The 25,546-nt window shown below is 54.2% G+C and overlaps 3 protein-coding genes across 3 annotated transcripts; 1 reads left to right on the forward strand and 2 right to left on the reverse strand.

The window, feature by feature from the left end:
* Positions 1–705: 705 nt before the first annotated feature.
* On the reverse strand, positions 706–4,487 carry BESB_068300 (ribose-phosphate diphosphokinase subfamily protein; the record flags this gene model as incomplete). Its single annotated transcript, XM_029365223.1, has 6 exons — positions 706–888; positions 1,235–1,528; positions 1,896–1,988; positions 2,447–2,605; positions 2,942–3,065; positions 3,574–4,487. 6 exons carry the CDS (start codon positions 4,485–4,487, stop codon positions 706–708), a joined length of 1,767 nt encoding a protein of 588 aa, XP_029218806.1.
* Positions 4,488–6,180: 1,693 nt separating this feature from the next.
* BESB_068310 (mediator complex subunit MED10) lies at positions 6,181–8,827 on the forward strand (the record flags this gene model as incomplete). The annotated part of the gene is made up of 5 exons (XM_029365224.1): positions 6,181–6,474; positions 6,958–7,045; positions 7,425–7,530; positions 7,980–8,178; positions 8,678–8,827. 5 exons carry the CDS (start codon positions 6,181–6,183, stop codon positions 8,825–8,827), a joined length of 837 nt encoding a protein of 278 aa, XP_029218807.1.
* A 1,268-nt stretch (positions 8,828–10,095) lies between these two features.
* BESB_068320 (haloacid dehalogenase family hydrolase domain-containing protein) lies at positions 10,096–24,402 on the reverse strand (the record flags this gene model as incomplete). The annotated part of the gene is made up of 25 exons (XM_029365225.1): positions 10,096–10,221; positions 10,487–10,679; positions 11,365–11,462; positions 12,244–12,398; positions 12,897–13,074; positions 13,571–13,621; positions 14,341–14,472; positions 14,762–14,945; positions 15,244–15,364; positions 16,023–16,128; positions 16,482–16,633; positions 17,206–17,210; positions 17,243–17,436; positions 17,990–18,052; positions 18,297–18,407; positions 19,212–19,271; positions 19,731–19,805; positions 19,956–20,104; positions 20,541–20,692; positions 21,232–21,272; positions 21,612–21,793; positions 22,228–22,358; positions 22,601–22,718; positions 23,533–23,649; positions 24,141–24,402. The coding sequence occupies 25 exons, from the start codon at positions 24,400–24,402 to the stop codon at positions 10,096–10,098; spliced, it is 3,156 nt and encodes a 1,051-aa protein (XP_029218808.1).
* Positions 24,403–25,546: the final 1,144 nt, after the last annotated feature.

Below are 25,546 nucleotides of genomic sequence, written 5' to 3' on the forward strand. Positions count from 1 at the left end.
GCGATCCGGGGTTTTGCGAGAGTGACAAACAGACACTCAGTGACAAACTCCAGGCGCCGCACGCACCTGTACAGCTGCCGGGGCAGACTACATACTACGCTACACTCGTAGATCTACACTTGTACTTGCACACACGTACACAAGGGCACGTAAGCATACAGGAATACGGACACTGGCAGCCGGTGCACAGCACGCAAGACGCCGTGCGTAGGCAACAGCCGCCTCATACACGTATTTGCGTGTGGGCGTCCAGGCACCGGTGAAGGTAGCTTCAACGACGAGGAGAGAGCGCCTAGCCGTGAAGAACAGACACGACAACCACTAACAAAACAAACGCGAGCAGAAGTAGGCAGACAGAAAAACAAACACAGAGGGCAGGCGAGAAACCGCGCGGAGAAGTTACAGAGAGCGAAAGAAATTTGACATCGAGGGAGGCCCAGCCGGTGCTACGAGCCCCAGTGCCCTAGCGCCTGTTTGGGTGTGCATACATGTATGCACACACACACCCACGTGCTTATATGTCTGTTTATATGTACATCTGGAGACCGCTCCGTGACAGAGAGCGGAACATAAATCATGCTACCGCCAAGAATAAGTTTCCTCATTCAAAGAATGGGGAGAATTCGCGTAGACACCGCCTGTTCGCCACGCGGCACAGGCGCGCCCTGCAGCTTGTGCCCGCTTTGGGGCGCTCAGTGGAGGCCCTTACTGCAGCTGCCGTCTCTCGGTGATGTGCGAATGAATCTTCGCATCATCGAACAAACTAGAGAGCGACTGCTCTTCATGGACACGTTTGATAGCCTCTGCCATGAGCTTGCCGACGGACAGAACGACGAGCTTTTCGCAGCAAATGTGCGACGGGAACGGCACAGTGTTTGTCACAACGACCTGCAGAAGTCCACGACAACAAACGCAAGCAACTGCGCGTGCACCCACTCGCCGTTCGGGTTATGCTCGGGGGTTCGCTCATGACCGAATGTCACATACTGTTCGCTCACGCCTCCACTGGCAAATAGCGCATAGCCTCTATTCCCACGCCCCCCGTGCGGTGTCGCTGCTCGACATGCATACTCCTCGCTTTGTTCCTAGCGTTCCAGTCTGCTCCCATTTTTCCTCGTATCCCCCCTCTCCCTCTCCACTAGAGTCATTTCACATTTGCACATCTCAGCCCCGATGGGCGTTGCAGTTTTGGGGTTTGCACGTTGACCTCGCTCGGCAGCCGGGACTCGCTCACCTCCTGGATAGGGCTGCTGTTGATTCTGTCGACCGAGCCCTTTGAGAGCACTCCATGCGTCGCGAGCATGAAGATTCTTCGCGCGCCTCCAGCCTGCAGATCTTTCGCAGTACGGGCCGCCTTCTCGCCCGTGTCGATAATGTCATCCACGATGATGCAGTCGCATCCCGCCACGTCGCCCACGTGGTTCCAGGCGCCCTCAGCGCTGCCCTCTGCACCCTCGCTGCGCTCGCCCACCACTGGAAACAGAATCGGAGAGCCTTCGCGAACTTCCCGCTTGGGAGCGTCGCAGACCTGGACACAGGAAAACCAGGAATCCAACACGACCTGAGATCAGGCAAAGAACCCCCAAACCACTACATATAATGTGCAGATATTTTAATGTGAATAGACATCAACGCGCGCATCTCAAGATCTACGGCGACGAGACTGAAGGAACTCGGGCCAGCAGTAGGCAAGGCAGTGTCTGGTGCAAGAGCAAAGAGGAACGGAAGCGAACGACAGACGTCCTGTACGCAGCAGCTCGAAAGCGACCTGCCTGCAGGTATGCCCCCGTATTTTTTTAAATATGTATGGAGACATATAGCAGCGTGCACGTAGCATCATTTTCACACATCGGAGCGCATACGCGCTGCGCATGCATGCTTTGCTGGGGACGCACCATCGTCGTAAAGCCTGCGTTGACTCCGCCTCCCTTCATCAAGGTCCAGAACGCCACTGCCTTCTCGCCCGCGGTGTTATCGGTTGCCACGATCTGAAGCACGCTCACACGGACACGCTGGCGTTCTCATGCTTAGCCCTCTACTCCATCTAACACACGCAAACCTTTGAAATAGCGGCTACCCGCTGTAAATTGCAAATACCGCGCCGTTTGCCACTGCCGGAAGGCGAAAAATGTACATACATGTGCCTACAGGCACCGCCCTTAGGGGGTATCACGCTGTGCGATCTACGAAGTGGAACGCAATTAGCGCTGCATACTCAAAACTGTCCGGCGACACTCTAGCAATGTCTTCCTGCGCGAGCAACTCTGCGTCGAGGAAATCGCGCATTCATTGAGATGAACAAGTGCGGGCATGCATGCATGCATGCAAAGCCACCCCGGCGTAGTTATGCGTGCATGCAGTCCCACGCATTCTCCCATCAAGCTCCCAGATCGCTCGCTGTAGAGTTGGAGTCGCTCTGGACACCGGGAGTCTTCCCTTGACTCACCACGGGATTGACAAGCTCCTTCTTTTTGAAGTACTTTACGGCCAGGCGATGAGGCTGGATGTTGGTCATCGGCAGCGGCGTCGTGGAGGAGGCAGTGAAAAACCCTTCCATGCGCGGATTATGGACATCCACGAACATGACACCGTCGGCGCCGCATACCTGGCGACAGTGAAACGCCATCGAAGGCCCGCTAGGATTGAGCGCCTTCATGTCACGAAGTCGTGGGCAGCTGTGACGTAGGAAGCATGCTCCCACGCGCACTTATGCGCGAAAAGGCGCAAGAGGTAGGAGGCAATGCAATGCCCTCATGTCGCAACCAAACAGGAGTCTGGCTCACGAATGCTGATATGCATGAGCCAAACCGCATTTTACCTACACCACCTAGCACGCCGACCTCTATCGCATGCTCGCTGTCTGACACATACGAACTTGCACCTGGACGAAAACACACGCACACCTGAAAGGAGGCAACTCCGACCGAGTTCGCTCGCTCACCTGCAGAAGAACTGCAAGATCGGCGGCAGCCATGGGGGTCAGAATCTCGTCCCCGTGACTCAACTCCGTCTCACGGTCGTAAGGCATGTACGGGATGACCGCCGTGATGCGCTTCGCGGAAGCCCTGACAGGAGTGGAGGAGGCAGCCACATCACAACATCTTCTGTACCAACTGTATGATACACACGCGCACTTTACCAGCCATCCGTACAAGGCAATTCAAAAGGTCCAGCACACGGAAGTAAATATATAGACATGCTACTACTGACTGCCCAACACGTGCAGTTTGGCATTGGCGGCTTTGCAAGGAAATTCGACATCTCTTGAACTCGCGCCGAGACCACGGCGTAGGGAACCTCTCGGCCCCCACGCCTCAACTCGCACTCACACGCCGAGAGTCAGAGGTCATCCAGTTGAAACGTCAAGCAGGTACGAACTGTATAAAAATTAATGGGGTTTTCTGTGCAGCTCAGGTGAGACTCCTGCTGCGGTTTATGTTACGGCGTGAGGGCAAGGCGGCCTCCCCCGCTCCGCTAATGTCTGCTGGCTCACGGGTTTTCGTCCCGTTCGTCTGCGCCTCGCTCTCTCTCGGCGTCTCCCTCTCTCCGCTTCTCTTTCTGTCGACGTCTCACCTTCTGAGCGCGGTGAGGAATAGGAAAAGCTCCATGAGGCTGCTGTGCACGTCGCCGCCGGCTGCGGGCGTGCTTTGAATGACAAACACGTCGCGGCCGCGGACTTCGTCGAGGATTTTGATCACGCACTCGCCGTCGGCGTAGCGACCGACGTGGGCACGGCCAAGGGTCACGTTCAGGTGAGCCGCGATCTCGCGCGCGAGCTCGGGGTGCGCCGAGCCGCTGAACAGTTGGAGCGAGGAGTCTGCGCAGAGCTCCTGGTACATCGCGTCCGAAGAGGCGGCAGGCGCCGACTCGGCGCCCACAGCAGACTGCGAAGGGGCTGCCTCATCCGCCGCGGGCTTCTCGGCACACAGAGCGGGCGTGGGAGCGAGCGAGACGTGAGACGAGAAAGACAAGTGGCGAAGGAGAGGCAACGCGGAGGCGAGCGGAGCCAGGGCGGAAGCAGAGGAGGGTCGCTCCGGTGCGGTCGCGCGGGCAGGAGAGAGCGGGAGCGAGCGGTCGCCACTCCGCCCGCGACGCTCAGAGGCGCCCTCAAACACGAACGGAAACAGCACCGCGGCGAACGCCGCCGCTAGAGCATACGGTCCCTTGATCACCGCCCCGTTGCCGTCCAGGGCGCCAGGGCCCTCCGGCTGCTCGCCAGCCCCAGCCTCGCCCCGGCGCTCCACGGTCGCGTTCGCGTCCACGGCCTCGATGGTCCCCGCGGCGGCAGAAGAAAGAAAACGAAGCCCTCGCTCGCTCTGCGGCGAGCAGGCGAGCGCTGAAGCAGAGCGAGGGTACGGACGAGGCAGTGAAGAGATTGACGACGCGAGTGCGCCTGCGGAACGAAGAGAGACGTGAGGATAGAGAGAAGACAGCAGACGTAGAGGTCGGCCGAAGACCGCCCCAGCCTGCCAAAAAGACGTCGCCATGGGGCTGACTCGGGCGGTGGGAAGGGACTCGAGAGGCGACAAGCGTCTGCACGAAGTCGCAAAAAATGGCAGATATGGAACAATGACGAGCAAGCAATCCTAGACGACGGTGGCAAGGCCGTCAGAAAGTCAGCTTTACCTGGTGCGTCTTTTGGGACAGGCTAGCGCACGACGCCCGTCGAGTCAATGATCCACGGGCAAAAGGCACTCGCTCAACGACTCCCGCGAGCAAGGCGTTCGGAATCCATGGACGCACGCCAAACAAAATTGATTCCACTCACGCACACGGACACGGAAACACGGACAATCTGCCTGGAGAGCAGAGGACCTAACAAAAGGGCGAGGAGCTCTCATAATCGAGCTGAGAGTGGCTGCGGAGCCCGCCTGCGATCCTGCGGTCCAACAGAGCTCGCTGGCTCAAACAGGTCACCGGCGAAGAAAACAAAGACTCCAACCTGCTAGGCACATTCCTAGCTCAGAAGAGCGCAGGGGGACCTGGAAAAGGCTGCAAGTGCAAAAAGATGCCCGCAGTCCGAGAGAAACCCGACTCGCCCGGCAGCCGCCCCGCCCACATGCGGCCACTGATGTGAAAAGGAGCGAATGGTTTGGGCGGCAAATGCACGGAAGAGAAGAGCAAGTCGTCAAACCGAGACAGCCTCTTCACGCCCAGCTTCTTTTTTCGGAAAAAAGGAAAGCAGAGGGACAGAGGGAGGGCCGCGGACGTAGGTGGTCCGTCGACAACGCATGAGGGACGACGACCGTGAACAAGGGTGGGAGGCTCGACGCCGTCGCATGCGCTGATGAGCAAATTCGCAGGCACACTCAGAGCGACCACAACTCTGCTGGAAAGGAAAGACGGAAAGCGTGAGTTTAGGGTAGCCTCCTCCTGCATAAAAGTTTCGCTGCTCAAGAGAGGCGCTGCTGCCAAACGCCGCCCATGCTTCCGCTCCATTTTCGGTTTTTTTCGGCGCCACTGTGCCGCTGCGCCGACACGTGCCTTTTCGCTCTGTTCGACCCTAGCAGGTTCGGCGCCGGCCGTCTCTGCGCACCTCTGCATCATCCCTTCTTTCTCGTTTCGCGTTTCCGCAACGTCGCGAGGTAGTAGTTGAGGAGGAAAGGATAGACTCAGCTTTTGCTTGCGGGGCTGCAACACCAGACGAGGGACAGAAAGCGCGGGAAGGTTCCCCGCGGCGGACGAAGTCTGTTGGAGGCCGTCGTTCGTCGAGCATGATAGAAAACAAGCCCCGCGACGGCAACTGACAATCAAAGAACGAGGCCATGGGCGATTTCAGCGTAGGAGGCGGAAGGGCGTCGGCAGGCAATCTAGTTCCTGGAACTGCAAGACCTCCGATAATCCAATCAGTTGCCTCTGGATTTGACCACATCAATCACTCAGCTAGTTATTGAGAGACAATCACGTGAATGTGATGATATTCCCAAACGAATATCATCACATTCACTTTGGGAGTCGTCTTCGTGTTGCTAGTCTGTACGGAATACACGGATCGGATTCTTCTTGTCCTGGCGCAGGAGGCAAAGTGTAAAACGTCTTCGAGAATATCGATTTTTCGAGGGATTCGTGGGTAGAACGTAGCGACCGCGTCGCCCAGTTGGGAAATTCGCGTGCTGACTTTTTTCTCATTTCTCCTCACCAACCTCCTGAGCCACCTGAGGCCTCCGTGCGAGAGGGAAGATGTCTCTGCAGCCGTCGTCTTCCTCGTCTCTCCCTCCCGCGTCGCCCTTGCCGTCAACCGGGACTACGTTCCCGATTTCAGCGTTTCCTGCTGAATCGTCTTCCGCCGCGCCGACTGCGGTTCCTGCTGCTGCGCCCGGCTTACCGTCTTTGTCCACAGCACCTCTGAGTCAGCGGGAAGAAGTCGCCTCGTCAGACGAGGATCACTCCTCGCTCTCAAACTCGAGCAGCGACGGCAACGACAGCGAGGACGAGCCTGGCTCGAAACGCGCAAAAACCGCCGAGAATGCAGATGTAAGAGCGGAACCGAAATGGATGCTTTCACATTGAAGGGCAAAGTCAGCAACCGACTCCCAGCAGGGGGTCGAGTGGTTCCGGTGTATGCGGATAGGTGTCATGCATATCTGATGACGGCCTGTACGCGTAGACATATATATATATATATATATATATGCCTCTATACATATGTCTATATACGATTAGAGGACTGGAGGAGACAGGCGAGTGGGAGATGCGTATATTCATCTGTTCTTGCTCTGTATCAAGAGGTTTAGGCTCCTCTTGCTCTCTGTCATTTTTTCACCTTATGCCTCTCTTCTTTCTCTCTCTTTCTCTCAATCTCTATCTCTGTATATATATATATATATATATATATATATATATACATCTATCTATATACATATATATTTCTGTATATTCGTATTCATGGCAGTGCCATTTCATACGGGCGTCCCGGCTTAGTGGAGCTTGTTTTTTCCTTTTGTCCATGCTTTGCAGGTCAAGTCCAAGAGAAAGAACCGCGACAAGGGTTCGCTTGCAGGCAGCGAGCGCCACCGGCGCAAGGTAGCCAAACTTTATCTCAAAAGTAAGCACGCTCGTTGCGCATCTCTAGCATGCATTAGCTTCTGTGCCGTTCTTTCTGCGGACTCCGCCTTCCGCGTGTCATATGTCGATGCATGTCCATATGGCTATTCACGTGGAGTCTTTCTAGGAATATTAAACTTGTAGAAATTGCTAATGGTTGCTCAAAGACTTTCAGGGATAGGGTTAACTTTTGTAAATTTCTCTAATGCCAAACTATCTGAATTTTTATTAAAATTAATTAGAATTAAATGGCTGATAAAAAAACCGAAAAGGCTCCGGTAGTAATACTTGCTGCCAGCATCAATACTTGTCTCGAGTCTCCGTCATACAGGTTTGGATGTATTATTGTCCCATTTAGTCTGTTTTTGATGTTTTTGCAGCGGTGCACTGTTTAACGAAAATAACGCTTCTTTTGGAGGATGGCAACGTCGTGCTGCCAGCAGGGCGAACCGACAACAAGACGAGCAGACGCCTTTCTAAGCTTCTGTGAGTCTGACCCGTGCCTCCTCTGCGCATACGGGCAGAGCCTGTGGCCTTCAGGTGTTTGCGGGCTCACATCCTGCACCCCGGGGATGGAAATCCTACTGCGCATATGCTTGCGGCTTGGCCTGGTCCTGATGCCGACATGTGTTTGGTGCGTTTAATGCCTACCCGGCGCCGTGGGCGTGGTATCGCACGCAACTAGCGTTCTGCACCCATTTTCGTTCAGCATTCTGCTGGTGCCTGGATAGGAGTTACATCTTCACGAACGCGCAGAGAGGCCACGCGAGGAGTGGGCGTGGTTTCCGGTCACCACGGCGCCAGTCGCGTGGTGCTGAGCGCGCGCTTCGCAGTGGCGAGCGTCGTGCGCCATTCAGGCGTATGGCGTTTAGGGTTTAAAGTTCTATTCTTCATCGACAGTTTTGGCTTTTCGTTGTGTCTCGAGCTTGGTACAGCCTTCGCTACGACCGGATGCTGGTGAAGCTGGAAGAGTACATGGCGACGAGTTCGCACTTAGCAAACGCCTCCGTGCCCGTCGGTCTTCTAAAGGCCCTTGACATGAACGTCGATCCCATGGACTGGATGAAACGTTGCGTCGTCGATGTGCACAGAGAAAAGAACGACCAACTCCGCGGCGTATTTCAGGCGTTCGGGGTAAGCTCCCGCGGTCGGGGTCGAAAATCGCTTCCACACAGAACCGCTCTGTCTGGGGTGCAGGTGTTATTCTGCTTTCGAGAGTGTCTGGCCTTCGGCAGAACCGTAGAAGCCAAGAGGCTAAAAGGCTTGGCCTTTGTGGACAATGGCGGAGCGCATACGCATTCACGGGACGCGTCGTGGAAGTAGGACCTTCTTTCCGTAACAGGGCAATTCCGTGGTGTATGTAGGGAGACATGTATATATGCCAAGCTATATTTATCCATATATGCGTATATGCGTCAGTGAGTGCAACTCCTCTGTAGGTGATGGGGTTGGCCTTTCGCGTGAGATACCGCAGTACGGGTGCTGGAGAGATGACGCCTTTCTGTCTGCTCCACACATGTGTGTCTGAACCCAAGAATTAATTCGATGGCTTAACTGTCAATACGCCAATACGCCGTGCATGGTTCACGTTTCTGTTCATTTAAGATCTCCTCTGTCTGCTTTTTTTGTTCAGGCGTACGAAGCTACGCTTCACGATGCCATGCGCTACGGGCCCGCTGACCGGCTGCTTCCTCCACTTCCACGTCTTTGTCCGCATTCTGCGGGTTCCGCCGGCCCTTTTCAGACTCCAGCAGATGGAAATACATGCGCGCCTGACCAGTAATCGGTCATTTTTGTCGGCCTAATCGGACGTCTCTCATGAGGCGTGCCTGAACAAGGGTTTAGGATCCCCTAGCCTCGAACATGCGTGCGTATCTGGATGGCTGTCTTTCGCTCCATTTGAAGCGCCTCGTCTGGCGGAGTGAGGTACAAGTAAATGGCTCCACACCTTTTAATTTCTGTATCAGGTCGGTTCTTCTCTTTCACTTTCTCTATCTCATCCGATACACGCGGTTGCAGGTACGCATGAGACGAGGCTATGCAGTCATAAGTGTGCATATTTTACGCATGCGTAGTGACACCCGATGCACGTGTGGAGTATCTCGGTGATTTGGTTATCACTGAAAGTCCTGATGTGTTCATATTTATATATGTTATAAATTTTGCTCGCTATGTCAGAAGAGCGCGGAAGAGACTGTGATGCGTCCTGCCGTGTATCCGTCACAGATGTGGCGACATTTTTCTGTGCGTGCGCAATCGTGAGTGATTATAGGTGCTGGAAGATGGTGGCGTTCCCGGCATCAGGGTGGAAGACCAGGGATGGGTCTGTGAGGGTCGTTTAACTCGATTAGTTTTTTAGTCCTTTCACCATCTGCATTCGTTCACCTTTTGCAGTGTGCAGATGAGGCCAGAAAACCGGCTTGATGAGTGTCGACGTCGCATCCCTGCGACTCAGAATACCCACGCCCACACGGGCATAAAGGTTTCAACATATTGACAGACGGAAACCCATATTTATATATATGCCGGAACCCTGTGGAAGTGAGCCACGCGACACACACAACTCAGTACGTTCCCTGCACACGCAGATGCATGCTGAAATGGACCAGAGAGTCTACTGAAGGTGACAGCATGATGCGTGGGTTGTGAACATGTATTATAGTGGGCTCCCACAAAAATACTAATGGTTTAAGACGCTGTTAAGCGCACAGGAGAGACGCTGCTCTTGCTGCAAACAAGGTGAAAAGAAGTGTCCGTGGACAGCATGCGCACGAGCAATCTCGAGATTTATTCACATTCAACACATTCATATTTGGTCTCACAGGGCGGCCGTGCCGATGTAGTCGGCCTCTGTACCTTTTAGCGCTTTGGTTCTCTCCCTCACACACCCTCACCCCTGGCAACCGCGGTTACTTGCATTATCATTCTGGGCATCGAATGCTGTATCTGGAAGTCTTACGTCTACGCCGGTATGCAGCAAATGAACTCCAGTGCTTCTCTACGAGAGGGCCGCGGCTTTTTTTTGCCCCCAGGCCAAAAGAACTTCGTTTCTTAGTTCCAGTCCGCGTTTTCCTGAAATTCGGGCAGCGGATCGCCGAGTAGATGCGCGTTTTCGTGATCCGTGGCTCGGGAAAGCCCCCCCTGAGCCTCAATGTCCTCTTTCCATTGTACGAGCGTCTGCAAGAAAAGGCACGAGCCGCAACTGCATGCATACAGCCCGTGAGCTACATACACCACCATTCGTACTCTCCCATCAGTCCACCGAGGGACAGAGCTGAGGTCGGTGCCGGAGACTGATCGTCTCTGAGCACCCAGGTTGTGGATTTGGGACCCTCCACAACAGAGGGTTTTGTGTCTCCGAAACTGAGGGATTATCCAGTGAGGCTGTGGTGAATCCCTGTCAATACACCAGTGTGTGCTCTGAAGGATTTCGCCTCGTCACCTGCAGCGTTTCCATAACGCTCGACACTTGGTGGTCGAGCCGCCTCAACTCCGAGGAGCTGTCCGAGCGCGGAACGCACACGAACGACCCGCTGAGCGAAGACTGCAGACTGCCCTCGAGGCGGCGGCCGCTGTCGCAGACAGGAGGAAACAGCAAACGGACGCTAGGGCGTGCGCCTTGGTACACTGAACGCCTACACAGACAGTGGAGAGTAACCACGGAAAAGTGGCTCGCAAAGAAGGTGCAGACGCTTACAGGCAGGCGCATAAAAACATGTGTACGCTTTCAACTATGCCTTTTGTGAGGCGCCGTCCGTAGCGCCCTCTGGCTCTTGGGGTGTCAGCTGTGACGGCATTCTACCGAGGCTTCAGCCTACGCAGGCTCATATATATAGTAGTTTAGCACCTCTGTGACATTGTATGCTTTTTTCCGCATATGAGGTAGGGGTCGTTTTTTGCATGCGGCGAATGTGTAAGCAAACAAGCCAGAACCTAATCTGGCTGTGGAGGCATTGGAGGGGTGATGCGTGGCTGTGAAGCGACTCAGCCAGTTCGAGGCCGTGAGCGAAAGAGCGCGAGTGAGCTGGTTTCTCATCTGGCCTGCTGCTTCTTGTTTTAATTATAATCTAACTGTCGAACGCAGCCGTATACACACGCGATCCAAATAGAGATTGGAAACGGAGGCAAGCAGCCGTCCTCGAAACTTCACTCTTTCTAGAGCACGTTATAGAAGGAGTAAGGTTTTGAAGGCCTCGAATGAGCGAGTCTGCGGGAGCTTGAACTGACGCAGCTTCCCTTTCGAGTTTCGGTTCCTTTCTAGAACTTGCTTTTGCATTCGTCGCATTATGGTGTGTATTGCTTCCGAGTCTGCCGTCTCACCTTTGGTGCCGCAGACTCTCTTCTTGATTCTGTACCGTGGCAGCGACGCCCACCGCGAGCTTCTGCCTCTGTGCCTCACGTCGTATTTTTCTGAATTCCTTCGCATTAAAGCACCAATTAGCGCAACAACAGAGCATGCTCCCCAAACGGGAACAGAACACGCTAGTTGCCGCGTTTCGCTGTGGCATGGAAGGCGCGGTGACTCCAAATTTCGAGACGCTGTTCTGAGACAGCTATACTGCAAGGGCGGAATGATACCGATGAGAACCTAGGCAGTGGCCTCCGCAAAGCACAGATCCAGCTTAGAATGGGCTCTGCTGCACGAGCATGTTTTGACTCAACGAAAGCCTCTCACCCTCCACAGCCAAGCCTTCAACGTTCTGTCTGTTTTGCGCTTTCGTCTCCGTCGCTCAGTCCCGATAAGCTACAGCCAGTGTGCGTTTTGAGTTGCGGTCGGAAGGCGTGGGATCAATCTCATTATCACTCAGATACGCGCCCAAAACAGCATCTGATTTTCCAAGCATGGTCATGCGTCGCCAAGTGAGAAAACATTTTTCCTGCGCAGCATTGCGCGAACGCCGCGAGCCACCGGACAGCGGCGAAAGCAGCGATTGCTTATTTTCGCTTCAACACACTACGGTCCTGCTTGGACTGTGAGGATGTGCACGACGTAGATGGATCAGTTATGGCCAACGTGCGTCGCAGTTGAGAGGCTCTGATTTGTATGCTAGGAGCTGGGGAGAGAAATAGGTGCAAACAACCCGCCGCTTGGGATATCGGAAGGCATTCAGTGTTATCGTAACATCCTCTAATATGTGCACTTCTGCCAGGGAGGTGTCGGTCGCATGTAACGAGGGGGGTGAGGGTCTTCGACGTTACCTGAAAAGCCTTTGTCCGTGAGGCAGAGCCGCCGTGAAGAGAAACAAAGAGTGGAGTGTCGTCAAAAAAAAACTTCGCGACCACAACCTTGAGCACGTCCATCGCCACAAACCAGACGACGGCGTACGCCCACACGACGCCTGTCGCTTGCCAGCCTGAAGCAAAAAGGAGAAGCAGCAGACGAAGCAGCTTCAGCGAATAGGCCCCCTAGGTCTCAGGCGAGGCGAGCAGCAGGAATTCCAACAAGCAAGGGAACGCCAGCATGCGGCGATACCGACGATGCGGCGCCGAGCGAAGCACGTTAGCGTGGGAAACCATAAGGAACGAATGGACACACGAAGCTGCAGTGGCATGCAGCAATCGCATCGGGAGCACTGTGTGGCAAGTACAGCGTGCGGGCGATTCCTGCAACTGCGTGTAGCTAATGGTGCATTCGCATACACACGCAAACATGTAAATATACTCATACAATATTTCAAAGGCGTTTGGACTTAAATCCTGGCTCAATCCCTGATCCAACGCGTACTTGACCGTGTCATGGGATTCTCCCCCTCCCTCCCCTGTCATCTTGCCGGTCCGTTTGCCGGCGTGGTATTTCCCTGTATCTCCCGAGGGAGCGCGATGGCCCCCGCGGCCGTCTCATTTCTTCTCACCGATTCCACAGATGCCGAAGTCAGTCCCGTCATCCCACGCGGGATCGAAGAGCGTGGCAAAGAGCGTCATGAAGGCCATCGAGAGGAAGCACGAAAAGAAGACAAGAGGCGAAGGCGCCTTTGCTTTCTTCGAGTCACACCAGAAGAAGGCGCCCTTCGTGCGGGCGCTAAAAAGGCCCTACAGCAGAAAGCAAGTACACAGCGTCACGCATACATCTCTGCAGCCTGTTGCGCGTGGACAGCGCGGATAGCCAACCATGCGAACACAAGTAATGCGTTGTTGTGTTCTTGGTGGCGTGCACATGCATGAAACAACGTACAAAACAGATACGTAGATATACAGATCTACATATATGCGAGTTTAAGGATGCTCTGTTTGGTGTCCGTGAACGCGGGGATCTAGACGTAGAGAGGCATCTGGGCGATTGTTGTCCTCCCTCGTACATTCGTGCGGCATGCGTCTCCCGGCTACATGAAGTGTCTTGCCGGATTGCAAGCGCGAGCTATGGAGCGGCGAGCGCATGCGTCTACGTCGGCGCGTGTCACTCGAGCGTATCGCTATCGAGATGCGTTCTTCTGCATAACGCGGCGGCATCATCCGCGCCGGTGAACGGAGTTTCAACGGAAATACAGACGGAATGGATACCGAACCCCGCCTACGGGAAGCGTCCTACCAACTGGATCAGCCCTCCTGCGAGGAGGAAGATCGCCAAGTTGAGCTGTGACTGCAAACACCGCCATCCGCAGAATCAGCGACCCGAAATGCAGGCAATGCGCGTCGGGGGGAAGACAGACATTCTTTGTTTGATAGGGGTGCACAGGCCGGCAACGAGCAAGCGCACAGAGGCTACAAATACGATGCTGTATTTGATACCATGCACTGTCGTAAGACGTCCTGACTAAGTGCCGCCCCTTGCTCTTCGAAACATGTCAGTCCTTCGCCTCCGGAAGCGCCTTGTGGATGCTTCCCACTATCCGAATATACATATAGAAATATTCGTATGCATGTCGTTCGTTTATTTATGCATTTGAAAAGGTTGGGAGTGCCTATGAGTGTGCACAGTCGTGCACAAGTGTGCATGCAAGTGAATTGTGTCATTGTGTTTTCGGTTCTTCTCATACTCATGCAGCTGTTACTCCTTTTCGACGTTTCATGTTCTTCGCCACCCACTCTGCTGCGTACCCTGCGAGGGGCCCCGCCCTCTGCTCCTGACTGCCGAACTCGCTGCTGCTCTCTACTGAAGAATTTCGTGTGCACATTCACCAGGCGTGCGTGGGCGTGCGTGCGTGCAAGATATCAGCCCATTTGTCGACTCGCATGGCTCTTGCTAGAGCGCCCGGCCTTCCCCCCTGAGAGCGGCGTGCATAGCGGAGATACGCAAACTACGTCACCTTGCCGCTTGCATGTTTGATTTGCTTTCCTTGTGTGATTGCCGCCGCTCACCCTCGTGACGGGGGCCACTCCCCAAGCTTCCCAGAAGGGCTGATAAGCCTGGCGCTCGGGGCTGGCCAGAAGCGAAAAAACGATGCAAGCCACCGCGCCAACCAAGCCGAGAGTCGTAGAAATGCAGAGTGTCTTCGGGCGCGCGATGCATCGATAGCAAACAGAGGGGCAAGCCGGAAACCAGAAAGGGGATGAACAAGCAAGAGTGAAAAATGAACAGGCTGCGATTAAGAGTAGAGCACGAGGGGGGGAGGGAGTGAATCAGATGCAAGCTGTCCTACAAGAAACAGAGCCCGTAGCGAAAATCCGAAATCTCCAAAGCGCGCTTTTCCCGCGTTGTCCGGGCCCCGCTGCCCTGGCAGCAGTCTGCCTCCCGGTTGCGAGACGCTCGCCTTCACTCGCGCACGGGTTCGAGGCTCACCTCTAAGGCCTGCCATTTCTCAGGCTTGCTCGATGGCACGACCTGGTCGTGGCTCGTGGCCATCATGGACACGTCGTTCAAGACTTTGAGCAGGAGCAGACTCCATAGCGGCGGCGAGACGACTTTCATGATAGCCGTAGTCCAGTACGCGAGCAGAAGCAACAGGCTCGTTGCGACGCGGAAACTGGAACAAAAGAGAAACGATGGGCAAAGGCGAGTGGAGCGGGACGGGTCGGGGCGAGCAGGCGAGGCCAGCCGCCACGGAGCTGCATGCGAGAGGATCAGCGAAGGCCAGAACAAAGGCATCTGCCCGCGTGCCAGGGGGCTGCTCTCCTATTCTTCTGCAAAGCCGCCGCGGTGATGTGGGCTGTATGTCCCTGGCGGCTTAATTCCACTTTCCCTGGCTGTCCCTCCAACGCCACGCAGGCGATGCCTTTCACTCTTAGAGTGCGCGGGAGCTAGGCCTCGAAAAAACAACTCACACGACATAGTTGCGAAGCCGGCGAAAGATGCAGCGGCTGACGAAGAGAGCCTGGACGATCGTCGAGAGCCCCGACTCGAGAAAAATGATGTCCGCAGCAGCACGCGCCGCGTCGCTCGCGCCTGGAGGAAAAGAGAGCAAGCTCCAAGTCGCCGCAAGCTGCGCTGAAAGCGCCAAGCTGCTAGAGCGATAGGTTCGAACAGAGGCTCTGGCGTCCTGTCACGCATGCTACACTGCGAGTTTATCCATCCAAACAATTACACGCAGACGGGCATGCACATATACATGCATCTATGTATAGACATTTCCATGACCTCCTTCCTGGGCGTATGCCGGCCTCGGTGAAGCAGCTGAAACAGCTGATACATGTGAAGGATGTCGCGCGGTTAACGAGCGGCTGGCGGCGGCGCTGGCACAAGAGGCAGCTTTCATGCCAGAAGGGTTTCAAAGTGTTCGAGTAAAGAAAACCCTCAGAGCGGGAAGACTAAGCAGGCTCAGGCGGGATCAGAAACCTCCGCCGACGAACCAAGACAAAGAACTCACGAATCACGACGACCACACCCTGCGAAGCCAAGACATACACCTGCTACGCCGGCACCGATGAGAGCGCCGACGTGGGCAGGGGGCTTCATAAGAGTAGGAACGGCAACAACCGGTTCAAAGTAGGAAGCAGAAGAAGTCTCTGGCGCTCGCCGCCAGCTCGATTCGCCAGGGGAGCCGGCTGAGCAGCCGCCCACGCACGCGCGGATTTTCCCGGGCTCGGTTTCGGCTCGCTCTCACCTGCGACGGCAATGCCAACATCGGCCTTCTTGAGCGCTGGCGCATCGTTCACGCCGTCGCCGGTCATGCCGACCATGTGTTTTTCTTCTTGGAGGGCCTGCACAATCTGAAAATAGAAACAGTCAGCGCAGGCGCAGCTGTCGGCAGAATTGTTGTCGCTCGTGAACGCATGCCGCCTCCTACACGCGCCGCCGCAGTCGTTTTCTTCACCTCGCCAGCCCCTAACACTTTCGATTGCCATGCCCTACCACGTCGCCTAGCCCTGCGCCTTGTCTAGCGAAATGCGCATCGACACACATGTCGATGTGTAAGTGTTTGACGTTCTGTACATGCATTTGTCGAAAAAGCGATTGAAGGCTACGCACGAGACGGCATATCGCTGCATGCAAGGTGTGTGGTTTCGCGTGCGTGTCGAAGATGTGTCGGTCGACTTGCCAGGAATTTGTGCTCGGGATTGACTTGAGCAAATCCGTTGGCGGATTCCGCGAGTTTGCCGAAGCCTCCCATTTTGGCTGCGAGATCGACTTCGCCTGACCACGCTTCTTCGCCAAGCACGTTCGTGCCCATGTTGAGGCGGCGACACATTTCCATGGCGATGGCTCGCTGGTCACCTGGACGAAAGAACGCGGCGCCACATCCCACGCAGGAGTCGAAGTTCCCTCGCCTTTCGTTTATTCGATGGAGTCTCACACGCACCGTCCACAGGCCAGGGCCCGGGGGCGCGCGCCCTCTTCAGAATTTCCAGGCGCAACGCGCTGCCCATGCAAGCGCTGAGAAAAAGACTTCGTCCACCGCAGCCTTTGACTGAAAATGGGCAGCAGTTCTCCGGCTCTCAACAGCCGAAACGCACGATCTAACCGACTAGACGTGAAGCCCCAGCAGGCAGTCATTGGTTTTGAAGCATTGTTGGCGTTGCCCCCGAAATCGCCGAGCCCAGTGGCGTTGTTCATCCCACATCTCCCCTCCTCAAGCTGCGACCGTTGGGACTCGAATGTGACAACTGCTTGTCAGTATTGCAGTAAACGTGATTCCGCACGTCTGTGTGGAGGCATTTCCTTTTGTGATTCGCCTCACAAGCGTAGTCCGCCGCACATTCTTTTCGGCAGCCCAGCTAGCTTGAGCTACCAGTGCTTCACCTGAAGCGATGCCATTGCGTCCTTGGCCGCACAGACTAACGCCGCACCTAGTCTGTTTACACGCTGCCCGCCCACAACGGGCACTCGCCTGTGATCATCTTGACGTCGATGCCGAGCTCCATTGCCTTTTCAATCGTCGAGGCCGTGTCCGCCCGCGGCGGATCAAGCATCGAGATCAGCCCCATGAACTGGAGCTCGTCGGTTCGCACTGCGCCGCCACCGACCAGCCACGTCGCTTCGCAGGTTGCCACGCCGAGCGTCCGCAAGCCACGCTCAGCCTGCAGGCGGAGAGAGCAGAAGAGATAGAAGAGGCAGCGGAGCGTAAAGGAAAAACGACCGCTGCTGCAGGTGCCTTGGAGCGACGCTCGCCCCATTCCTACAACGAATACATGTATGCGTACGTACATATATATACACTTACAAATATATATATATATATATATATATATATGCTCGGAGACTGCCGGTACACACATGCGGACAGAGCGGTGCGGATGGATATAGACAGCCTTCTTCAAACGTGCACTGTGGGCTAGAGCTCGAACTCGTGTAAGCGCCTGGGCTCGAAGTGCGGCTTACCACTGGCCTGGACGTGTGGACTCTAGGAGCATTCACAGGCATGCATATACACGCGTACTGGTAAGTGCTTCCCGGTGTAGCGCCCCCTGCACCAAAAATAGATCTTAGAATATATGTTGGAATTAGGCGCCTACAACTCACAGCTCGCGAGCGGTTTCACCTCGGATCCCAAACCGCGCTAGAGAACAGATTTTACCAGAAATAAGTTGAAAAAGGAAAGGTGTCCCTGCGCAAGGGTTTCGGCTGGCTTGCCTGGTGGTTCATGACGTTCTCGAAATGTTTAACCAAGTGCGCACTGCGGGCTCCAAGCATTTTCTGAGAAAGCAGAGAGAACTCAGGAAACTCTGGGCGTTGCTTGCGTGCGCACAGGATCTACGTAGACGAGCGAGGATCCCCTTTTTGAATCCTGTATTCATTACCCCGCGGCAGCTGACGAGTGGCGGTCCGTTTTTTGTCGCCACCCCTCTGCATCTGTGTTGTGTTGTGATTCGTAGTGAAGTGGATTATGTGCTTTCTCAGTCTCATTCGGGCTTAAGCCTGAAGCCTGTCGGAGACTTACCATGATGATTTGCGGAGCGCCCTTCACGATGACGCGAACGGAGCCGTCAGGAAACCTGACGGTGACCTCGCTGCGCTTGTCTATCGGGTTGAATGGCACGAATTGCAGAAACTACGCAGGGGAAGAGCCGCAGGCTTCAGCGCAGAGAAACGGTGAGGACGTGGCAGTGTTCCTCACCCGTGGGCTAGAGGAGTACGCAACAGACAGCGCTCCAGTCGCAAGCTCCGCAGGGAACCCGAAGAAAGCAGTGCATCCACAGTGGTAGGTGGATATGCTTTCCTATTTATATGTATGTGGCTGTGCAACGCATCACTCAAGGGGTCATTCAGAGGCCTTTGCATGGATATCCAAATACAAGATGAAGAGCGGACACGAAGGCGACAAATGTTTGTTCGAACCGTAGCTGCGCACATTTGGAGCTCCGTACATGTCGAGTCCTAGTATTCCGGCATACGCGAGAGATGCAAACAGAAAAAGACGTTTTGATGCTGAGACGTACAAATAAACAAAGATGCATGCACAACCACAGACTCAACCTACGCACTCACATGGAGAACCGGCGCTGACGTGCGCTTGCGTGGCTGTTGTGCTAAGAAAACGCATTCGCTTGCAGCCAAACGCTAAATCCACTGGTCAGTGAGTGCGCATGCGGCGCTCTCGTCGAGGATAACATGGACGCGTATCCGAGAGTGTCGTCATTTCCACGCCAGCTACTATTTTCGGCATTGCCTTCTACAGCAGAGATATCTTCGTAGATACTGTAAATCTATCCCTTGTAAATACCACTGCTTCTCCATATCTGAGCATCTGGTATGTCATAATCTTAGATAGTGCACTATTGATTTTCATCCCTATGTATCTCGTAGGATTCAAGAAGAGACCAAGGCTATGACAGCGAAGCTTGTCGACACTCACTTTATACACAGAAAGGTCGGCGTCCCCTTGTGCCTCTTGAATCGCCTTGTCTATCGGCTCCTGCGGCAACACATAACGCACGAGGACCCGCTGATTTTGCCTGAGTTAGTTTTGCTTTCTGTCTGTGTCGAGCCCAAGCGTGCACTGCGGCATGATTTACTGGTCAGAGAGACCTCATCGTTTTGATGAACATGTAGACTCGCGAGTACATGCTACGCCGTCCCAGCAGTAGCGATTGAACCGCAGAAGATTTGAGTATCATTTACGCAGCCTCTCTGCTAGACGTGCATTTCTCTGATGAACTACCAAACGGAGGGGAGGCGCGAGCCGGCGCCGAGGGACTGGCCGTGAAAAGCGAATGTTTGTTTCTCTTCAGAAAAGCATGTCGGTTCCCCTTACTTTTGGGGCTTCCAGGCCCGAAGGTAATCTAATCTGTAATATCTTTCATGAAGCTGGGAAGAGTTTTCACGGGTTGTATTCATGGACGTTTCTCCGGTGCTTCTCTTGTGTTTCACTCACCGGGTTTTCCTGCTTTGACGCCAATCTGGCATATAGCAACACCTCGTCCTTGGTGAAGCCCGGCGCCTCAGCAACCTACGCGGATAAATCCAGGCAAAAGCAATTGTTTGAACAGAGGGCCCGTTTTCTGACCATTTTTCTTGAAGCGATCCCTCCACATGTGCTCCATGGGCAGCTGGACGACGCAGTACGCCAGCTACGGCATCATGGCAACGAGGGGCGTACCTCGTCTCTGTCGATCACGAGCTTGTTAAGCGTTAGCGTGCCTGTCTTGTCGCTGCAGAGAATGTCCATGCCAGCCAGTTCCTCGATGGAGGAGAGCCGAGACACCAGCGCCTTCTGTCGACTCAGCTCCAAGGCGCCGGTCGATAGCACTGGAAAAAACGGCAGACAGGCAGATCCACCGCACGCGAGACGATCCCGCAAGACTCTGGAGAAGCTCCGAGACACTCGACAGGTCCTCGTCCGCGGGCATCCACTTACGCACGCATATCCAGTCCGTCCCCTCTCGCTCGAACGCGGTGCAAGGTGCCTCACTCGCAACAGACTTCAGTGTGTATCTGAGAGCTTACCCAGCGGGATAGATCACAAGCGGAAACGCGGCTGGTGATGTGGGGGAGCGGAGGCCTTAAGAGGCTCAGCGGTGCGTGGGATGGAATGAAAATCTAGTGGACGCCCTCGACTGGAAGCCAATAGAAGGCAACACATTCAAGCCTGTGAGCGTCCACGCCTCAGCCCACCTTTCAGCAAATCGCAGCCCCCAGCAGACCTCGGCAGCCCCTGTCGCGGGAGACGCCCAGCCAAACTTACCGGCTGTTGTGACCAGCGGCATGGCCGAAGGCAAAATCGCGCAGAGGAGAGCGAGAGCGAACGCGAAGGCCCGGTACCAAGGCGTCCCGTCTCGAAAAATAAGGACTAGCATCAGGACGAAGCAAAACACTGCCCCGACGCAACAGATGAGCCTGCCGAAAGTGAACGCACAGCCGCAACGCAAGACCGTAGCCGGCAAAGTTGAGTCCCCACGCGTCTGCACCTCTGCACCCCTACAGACAAGTGCCGCCCACACATACGAACACAATTACACACATAAACTTATATATATATATATATATAGATAGATAGATAGATAGATAGATAGATAGATAGATAGATAGATAGATAGATAGATAGATAGATAGATAGATAGATAGATAGATAGATAGATAGATAGATAGATAGATAGATAGATAGATAGATAGATAGATAGATAGATAGATAGATGTGCGTGTTGAAACGCGCGACCCAAGACCTGTGGCCTTCGAACATACAACCCGACACGGTGGCCGACTCGTGGGGCAGGCGCGAAGGTGCCCGCTTGACGTGTGCTTACTCGCATAGGTATATATGTGCAATTATTCATGAAGCAAGTCAGAAATTGAGAAGCTGTCGGTTGTCCCGCGTGGGGGGGTGAGCGGCGCCGGCTGCACTGTGTTTGTTACGAGAGAGCCGTTCCGCTTCCTACCTCGCAATAACTTCCAGCACTTTCTTCAGATTGCCTTTGGCCTGCGATCAGCGCACCAGAGAGGAGCTAGGAGTGGCAAACGGTATCTCATGACTGTCAACTAGAGTCACACGCTCAGAACAGACTGGCAACTTCACGCAGTGCAAATCAGCTTCCGCAGAGTCCGAGGGGCGCCATCAGCGAGCAACCTTCCCCCCTCGTCGCTATGTGGAACAATGGTTTGACGTTAATTTCAAAGAAGGGCGGCATGTGCATGTACTCATTCAGATTTTGCCCGACTAGCTGGTCTACGTCTCCAAAGACGCCCGTGTATATATAGGTATTCGGGTGTAGAAGAGGTGAGCAAGTGTCACCCATCTTCTCATGGTCTCCTTTGATACCTCTGTTTCCCCGAGGAGCTCGAGGGCTTTGCCAAAGAGAGTGTCTGTCCCAGTTTTTTCAACGAGCAGATAGAGGTCGCCGCTCTGCACGACCGCGCCCTGGAGCACCGTGTCGCCTCGTCCTTTGGTTACCGCTAGCGACTCGCCAGTGAGCGACGATTCATCGATGAGTATCGGAAACCCTGAAACAAAGGCGTGAGAAGGACGCCCCAGGGAAAATGCAGGTAACATGCAGAGGGTGGGCCTCTTTAGAGGCGACCGCTTTGGAGGTGCCGCAGGTCTGCTGCGGACGGAGGCATTCTGGAATTCGTTATTCCGATTGCGGCCGCTATCGCATCAAAATTTCAGCAGATCCTTGTTTCTCTCGCGTCCGCTAGGTACCCTGGCGCACAGCACCTCATACGCGACTAGTCAGGGAGACATGCCACTGTAGGTGAGGAAGCGAAGGAGAGAGCTGGCAAGTGTGCAAGCCTTCTGTCGCCTTGTTGACCAACGACGGCCGAACGAAGCGAGGGAAGAGGTCCGCAGCTGCCTGCCTGCAACGCCATCACGCATGCACGTGAGCCAGGGGATCCAGTCCGGAGCGGAAGACTGCTGCCGAAGCGGAATCACTCGCCTTTGCCCACAAGCCTGCCATCGGCTGGGATCACCGTGCCGCCCTGCAGAGACACAATATCTCCCGGAACCAATTCCCTCGTCGTGATGGTCTTCCAGCTGCCGTCTCGCTTGCACTGGCATACTGGCGCGCTGCGAGCCGGTTGACACAGAAAAACGGAAAAAACAATGTGATACATGTATTCATATACTCGGATGCATTCGCTTGCGTGTCTGTGCAGGGCCGATATAGATATTTATGTATTTGTGTAGGTATGTTATATACAACCTCACGAGCACTAGATTCAAGGTGTTATCTATACCCGCACGCCTAGGCATCTTGAGATGTGTGACGCGGAGAGACATACGACTGCGAAAGTGATTAGGGGACTTGCTTGAGCTTCTCCAATTCGCCCATGGCGTTTCCAGCGTTCCGGTCACTGAGATGCTCCATGCCGACAATAAGAAACAGCTCGATAACGATAGCTGCCAAACTCCAAAAGTCTCTCTGACCTGCAGACGAGAGTACAGCCACAACACCCCCGTCGCAGTCATCTTTGTCACCGGGCTTGCCCAGTCACGAGCCTCTTCGAACGAGAAAAAAGTCGAGTGCTCAGTCATTCAAATATTCCTTGCCTATTGGGGGTATGACTCGCTAGGTACAAAGGTGAATATCATAAATATATATATATATATATATATATATATATATATATATATATATATATATATATATATATATATATATATATATATATATATGAAAACAGCCAGAACGGTGCTGCTGCAGATGCACGGAGAAAGGGCTGCAGATATATGTAGAGGCCAGAATTTTCGCGCTGATGGCGATCTACCGATGCAGAGGTTGTAGTGGGTCACAGGCAAGCAGGCAGGTGTTCAACGCGAGACGTGCGAGCCACGTTTATCACTCAAGTGAGGTCATTTTTAGCAAGACCTTGCGCTTTCTACAGGCTATGTCTACTTGTGTCCCATGTGTATCTCTGTTTACATGCCTCCCACAGTGTTGGATTGGTGCCACACCTTTTCGTGAGCTTGTCGGTCTGAGCACACGGCAGGGCACCTCTGAGTGAGTGCGCATTGGAACTACATCCGTATATACGGATGTAGTTCCGAGTTTAATGCTGGCCAGTTTCACAGCAGGCACTCACTGAGGATGTGCAATTAGGGGTGCAGCTTATCTCCTGGCCTATCGCTACGCGTTCGACTGAAGACTTGCGGGGTGCTTCCGGCGTCTGTAGGCGGCTGCCCCTTTTTGATATTGCTCAAATGATGACCCCCTTCCGTGGTTTAGAGCGACGACACTTACCAGTGGGCCCAGGAACGATCGCCGTGATGATGGCTGTGAGGATCATGATGACCGGAACCGTTCCAGTAAAGTACGAGAGGAAAACCAAAATTGCCGGCTTCTTTTTCGAGGCGATTTCTGTTACGACGGCAGTAGCGCAAGGGACAAGGCCTTGACAGTGACGGAATAGGGCTGGACAGGCTAGAGCCCTAGTTTGACACATATTCAAGCAGGTGCGTACCACCTGTAGCCTATGACTGGAAAGAAGCCATGAGATAGAGTTGCGAGGTCCTTCGTCTGTGCGAGCGCCGCTGTGGTCTCCCTCCGTGCTAATGACGGACACGTAAGTTACGTAGAATCTGGGTGTGAGCGATAGGCTTCTCTTCTCCAAGGGGGCTGGAGCGATGCGCCTCCATTGACTGAACTCGGGCGTGGCAAAATAGCTTGCAGGCTTCTATGCGGCGAGGTACTAGATCCTGTGCGGTACATCCATTTGTTCCCTCCGGCGCATGGCGTTTCCCTGGCAAACGGTGTTGCACCAGTAAAGGAACCGAATATGTTTAGTTATTTTCTGTATGCGTATTTTTCACCGGTGTATAAGCGTGCACACGCTTCGCTATAGCTCTTACCGTTGAACCCAACAGTTTTCCGCAGGCGTTCAGCCTCGGCCGTAGTGAGACCGCGGATTTCATCTTTGAAATCCACACTCGACGTAGATGTGGAAGGGCTGCGCGCATCTTCTAAATCCATTGGATGCACCGGAGGTTGGCACGAGGAAGGCGAATTCGCCACCGACACCTCATTGACCATCAAAGGGATATCCCCCACTTTCTCTACACCACTGTTGACTTCCCGGTACACCGCCTCCAAGTATGGCTCTTCTCTGCTCATTTTGGGAACACCTTTCGTTAACCATTTCTCTTTGAATGACCAGCCTTCAAGCCTTCTTTGTCTACTCCGGTAAGCTGTGGTGTGCTTCGTTGCACATCGGGACTGGATGACTACGTGTAAGGGGGGTTGCGCCGAAGTTACCTCCCCGCTCTGTTCTGCCGACGGGGATCTATACGTTGCCTTAGATCTAGACAGAAACGAAGCGTAACACGGAAGACAAGGTTTTCGACTACTGGACAGGCTGTCCGCATTCCAAGCGTCGCCTTCAATGGCTAACCCATTGGATAATTTAATGCGTGTGTGCTGGGAGGTAGGTCCCCCACTTGCAGCGACACTTCGTATTCTGGCCAGTTTCAATGCTGATCGTAGGCAGGGTCGAAGGCACAGTTTGGGGATGACTTCGTCATCACTGATTGATCACAGTCTGCGGGCTACATGCGTTGTGCTTTTGCATAATCCAAATCTCAGGAAACGCGGAACGGCGGCCACCCCATACGTTATGCTTGCGTCGTCGCCCCTGACCGTTTCTTTCGCTCCAACATAGACCTATTTTTCTTTTTGTTCTTGATACATTCTCTGCTACCCTGTGGAGTAGCTGTGATAACTGAAGTACGCCTCACATCCAGGTCGACTGTTGGCAGGCCAGCCCGTGCACCGGTGTTCGTTGTTACGGGGGAAAAAGAGAAGGGTCCCGACCAACAGAATTCCTCACATATTTTCGAGTGGTCGTTCTTATGACTTTACAGAGACGTTTTCATTGGAGCAGGACGAGCCCTTCCGCGGTATTGGGGCTGGACTCTTCTGTGGGTCTGCATATTCGCGTAACGGGGACTCAGATATCCCGACATTGCGATGGTGGGGAAGGCAGTCTTGCAGAGAACGAAGTGACTTCTGTTATCCACTCACTGCACCGGCGCCAGGGAAATATTGCGTAATCAGTGCTTTCGCTTGTACAGTTTCCTGTAGTTTCCGAACTGCATACCGCGAAATATCGGCGGAGGGTGTCCTACTGGCACACTGGCGAAAACGCGCGGCTCAGTGCGCGAACATCGAATCCCCGCGAGGCAGGCGTGTACAGTAAACAAGCAACTCCCCCTTACTAGGCATGTACGCATCAGACAGACTGAGAAGGCCGTTGAAAAGA

Source organism: Besnoitia besnoiti, chromosome VI, assembly GCF_002563875.1.
Source record: "Besnoitia besnoiti strain Bb-Ger1 chromosome VI, whole genome shotgun sequence".
Classification (NCBI taxonomy): Eukaryota; Apicomplexa; class Conoidasida; order Eucoccidiorida; family Sarcocystidae; genus Besnoitia; species Besnoitia besnoiti.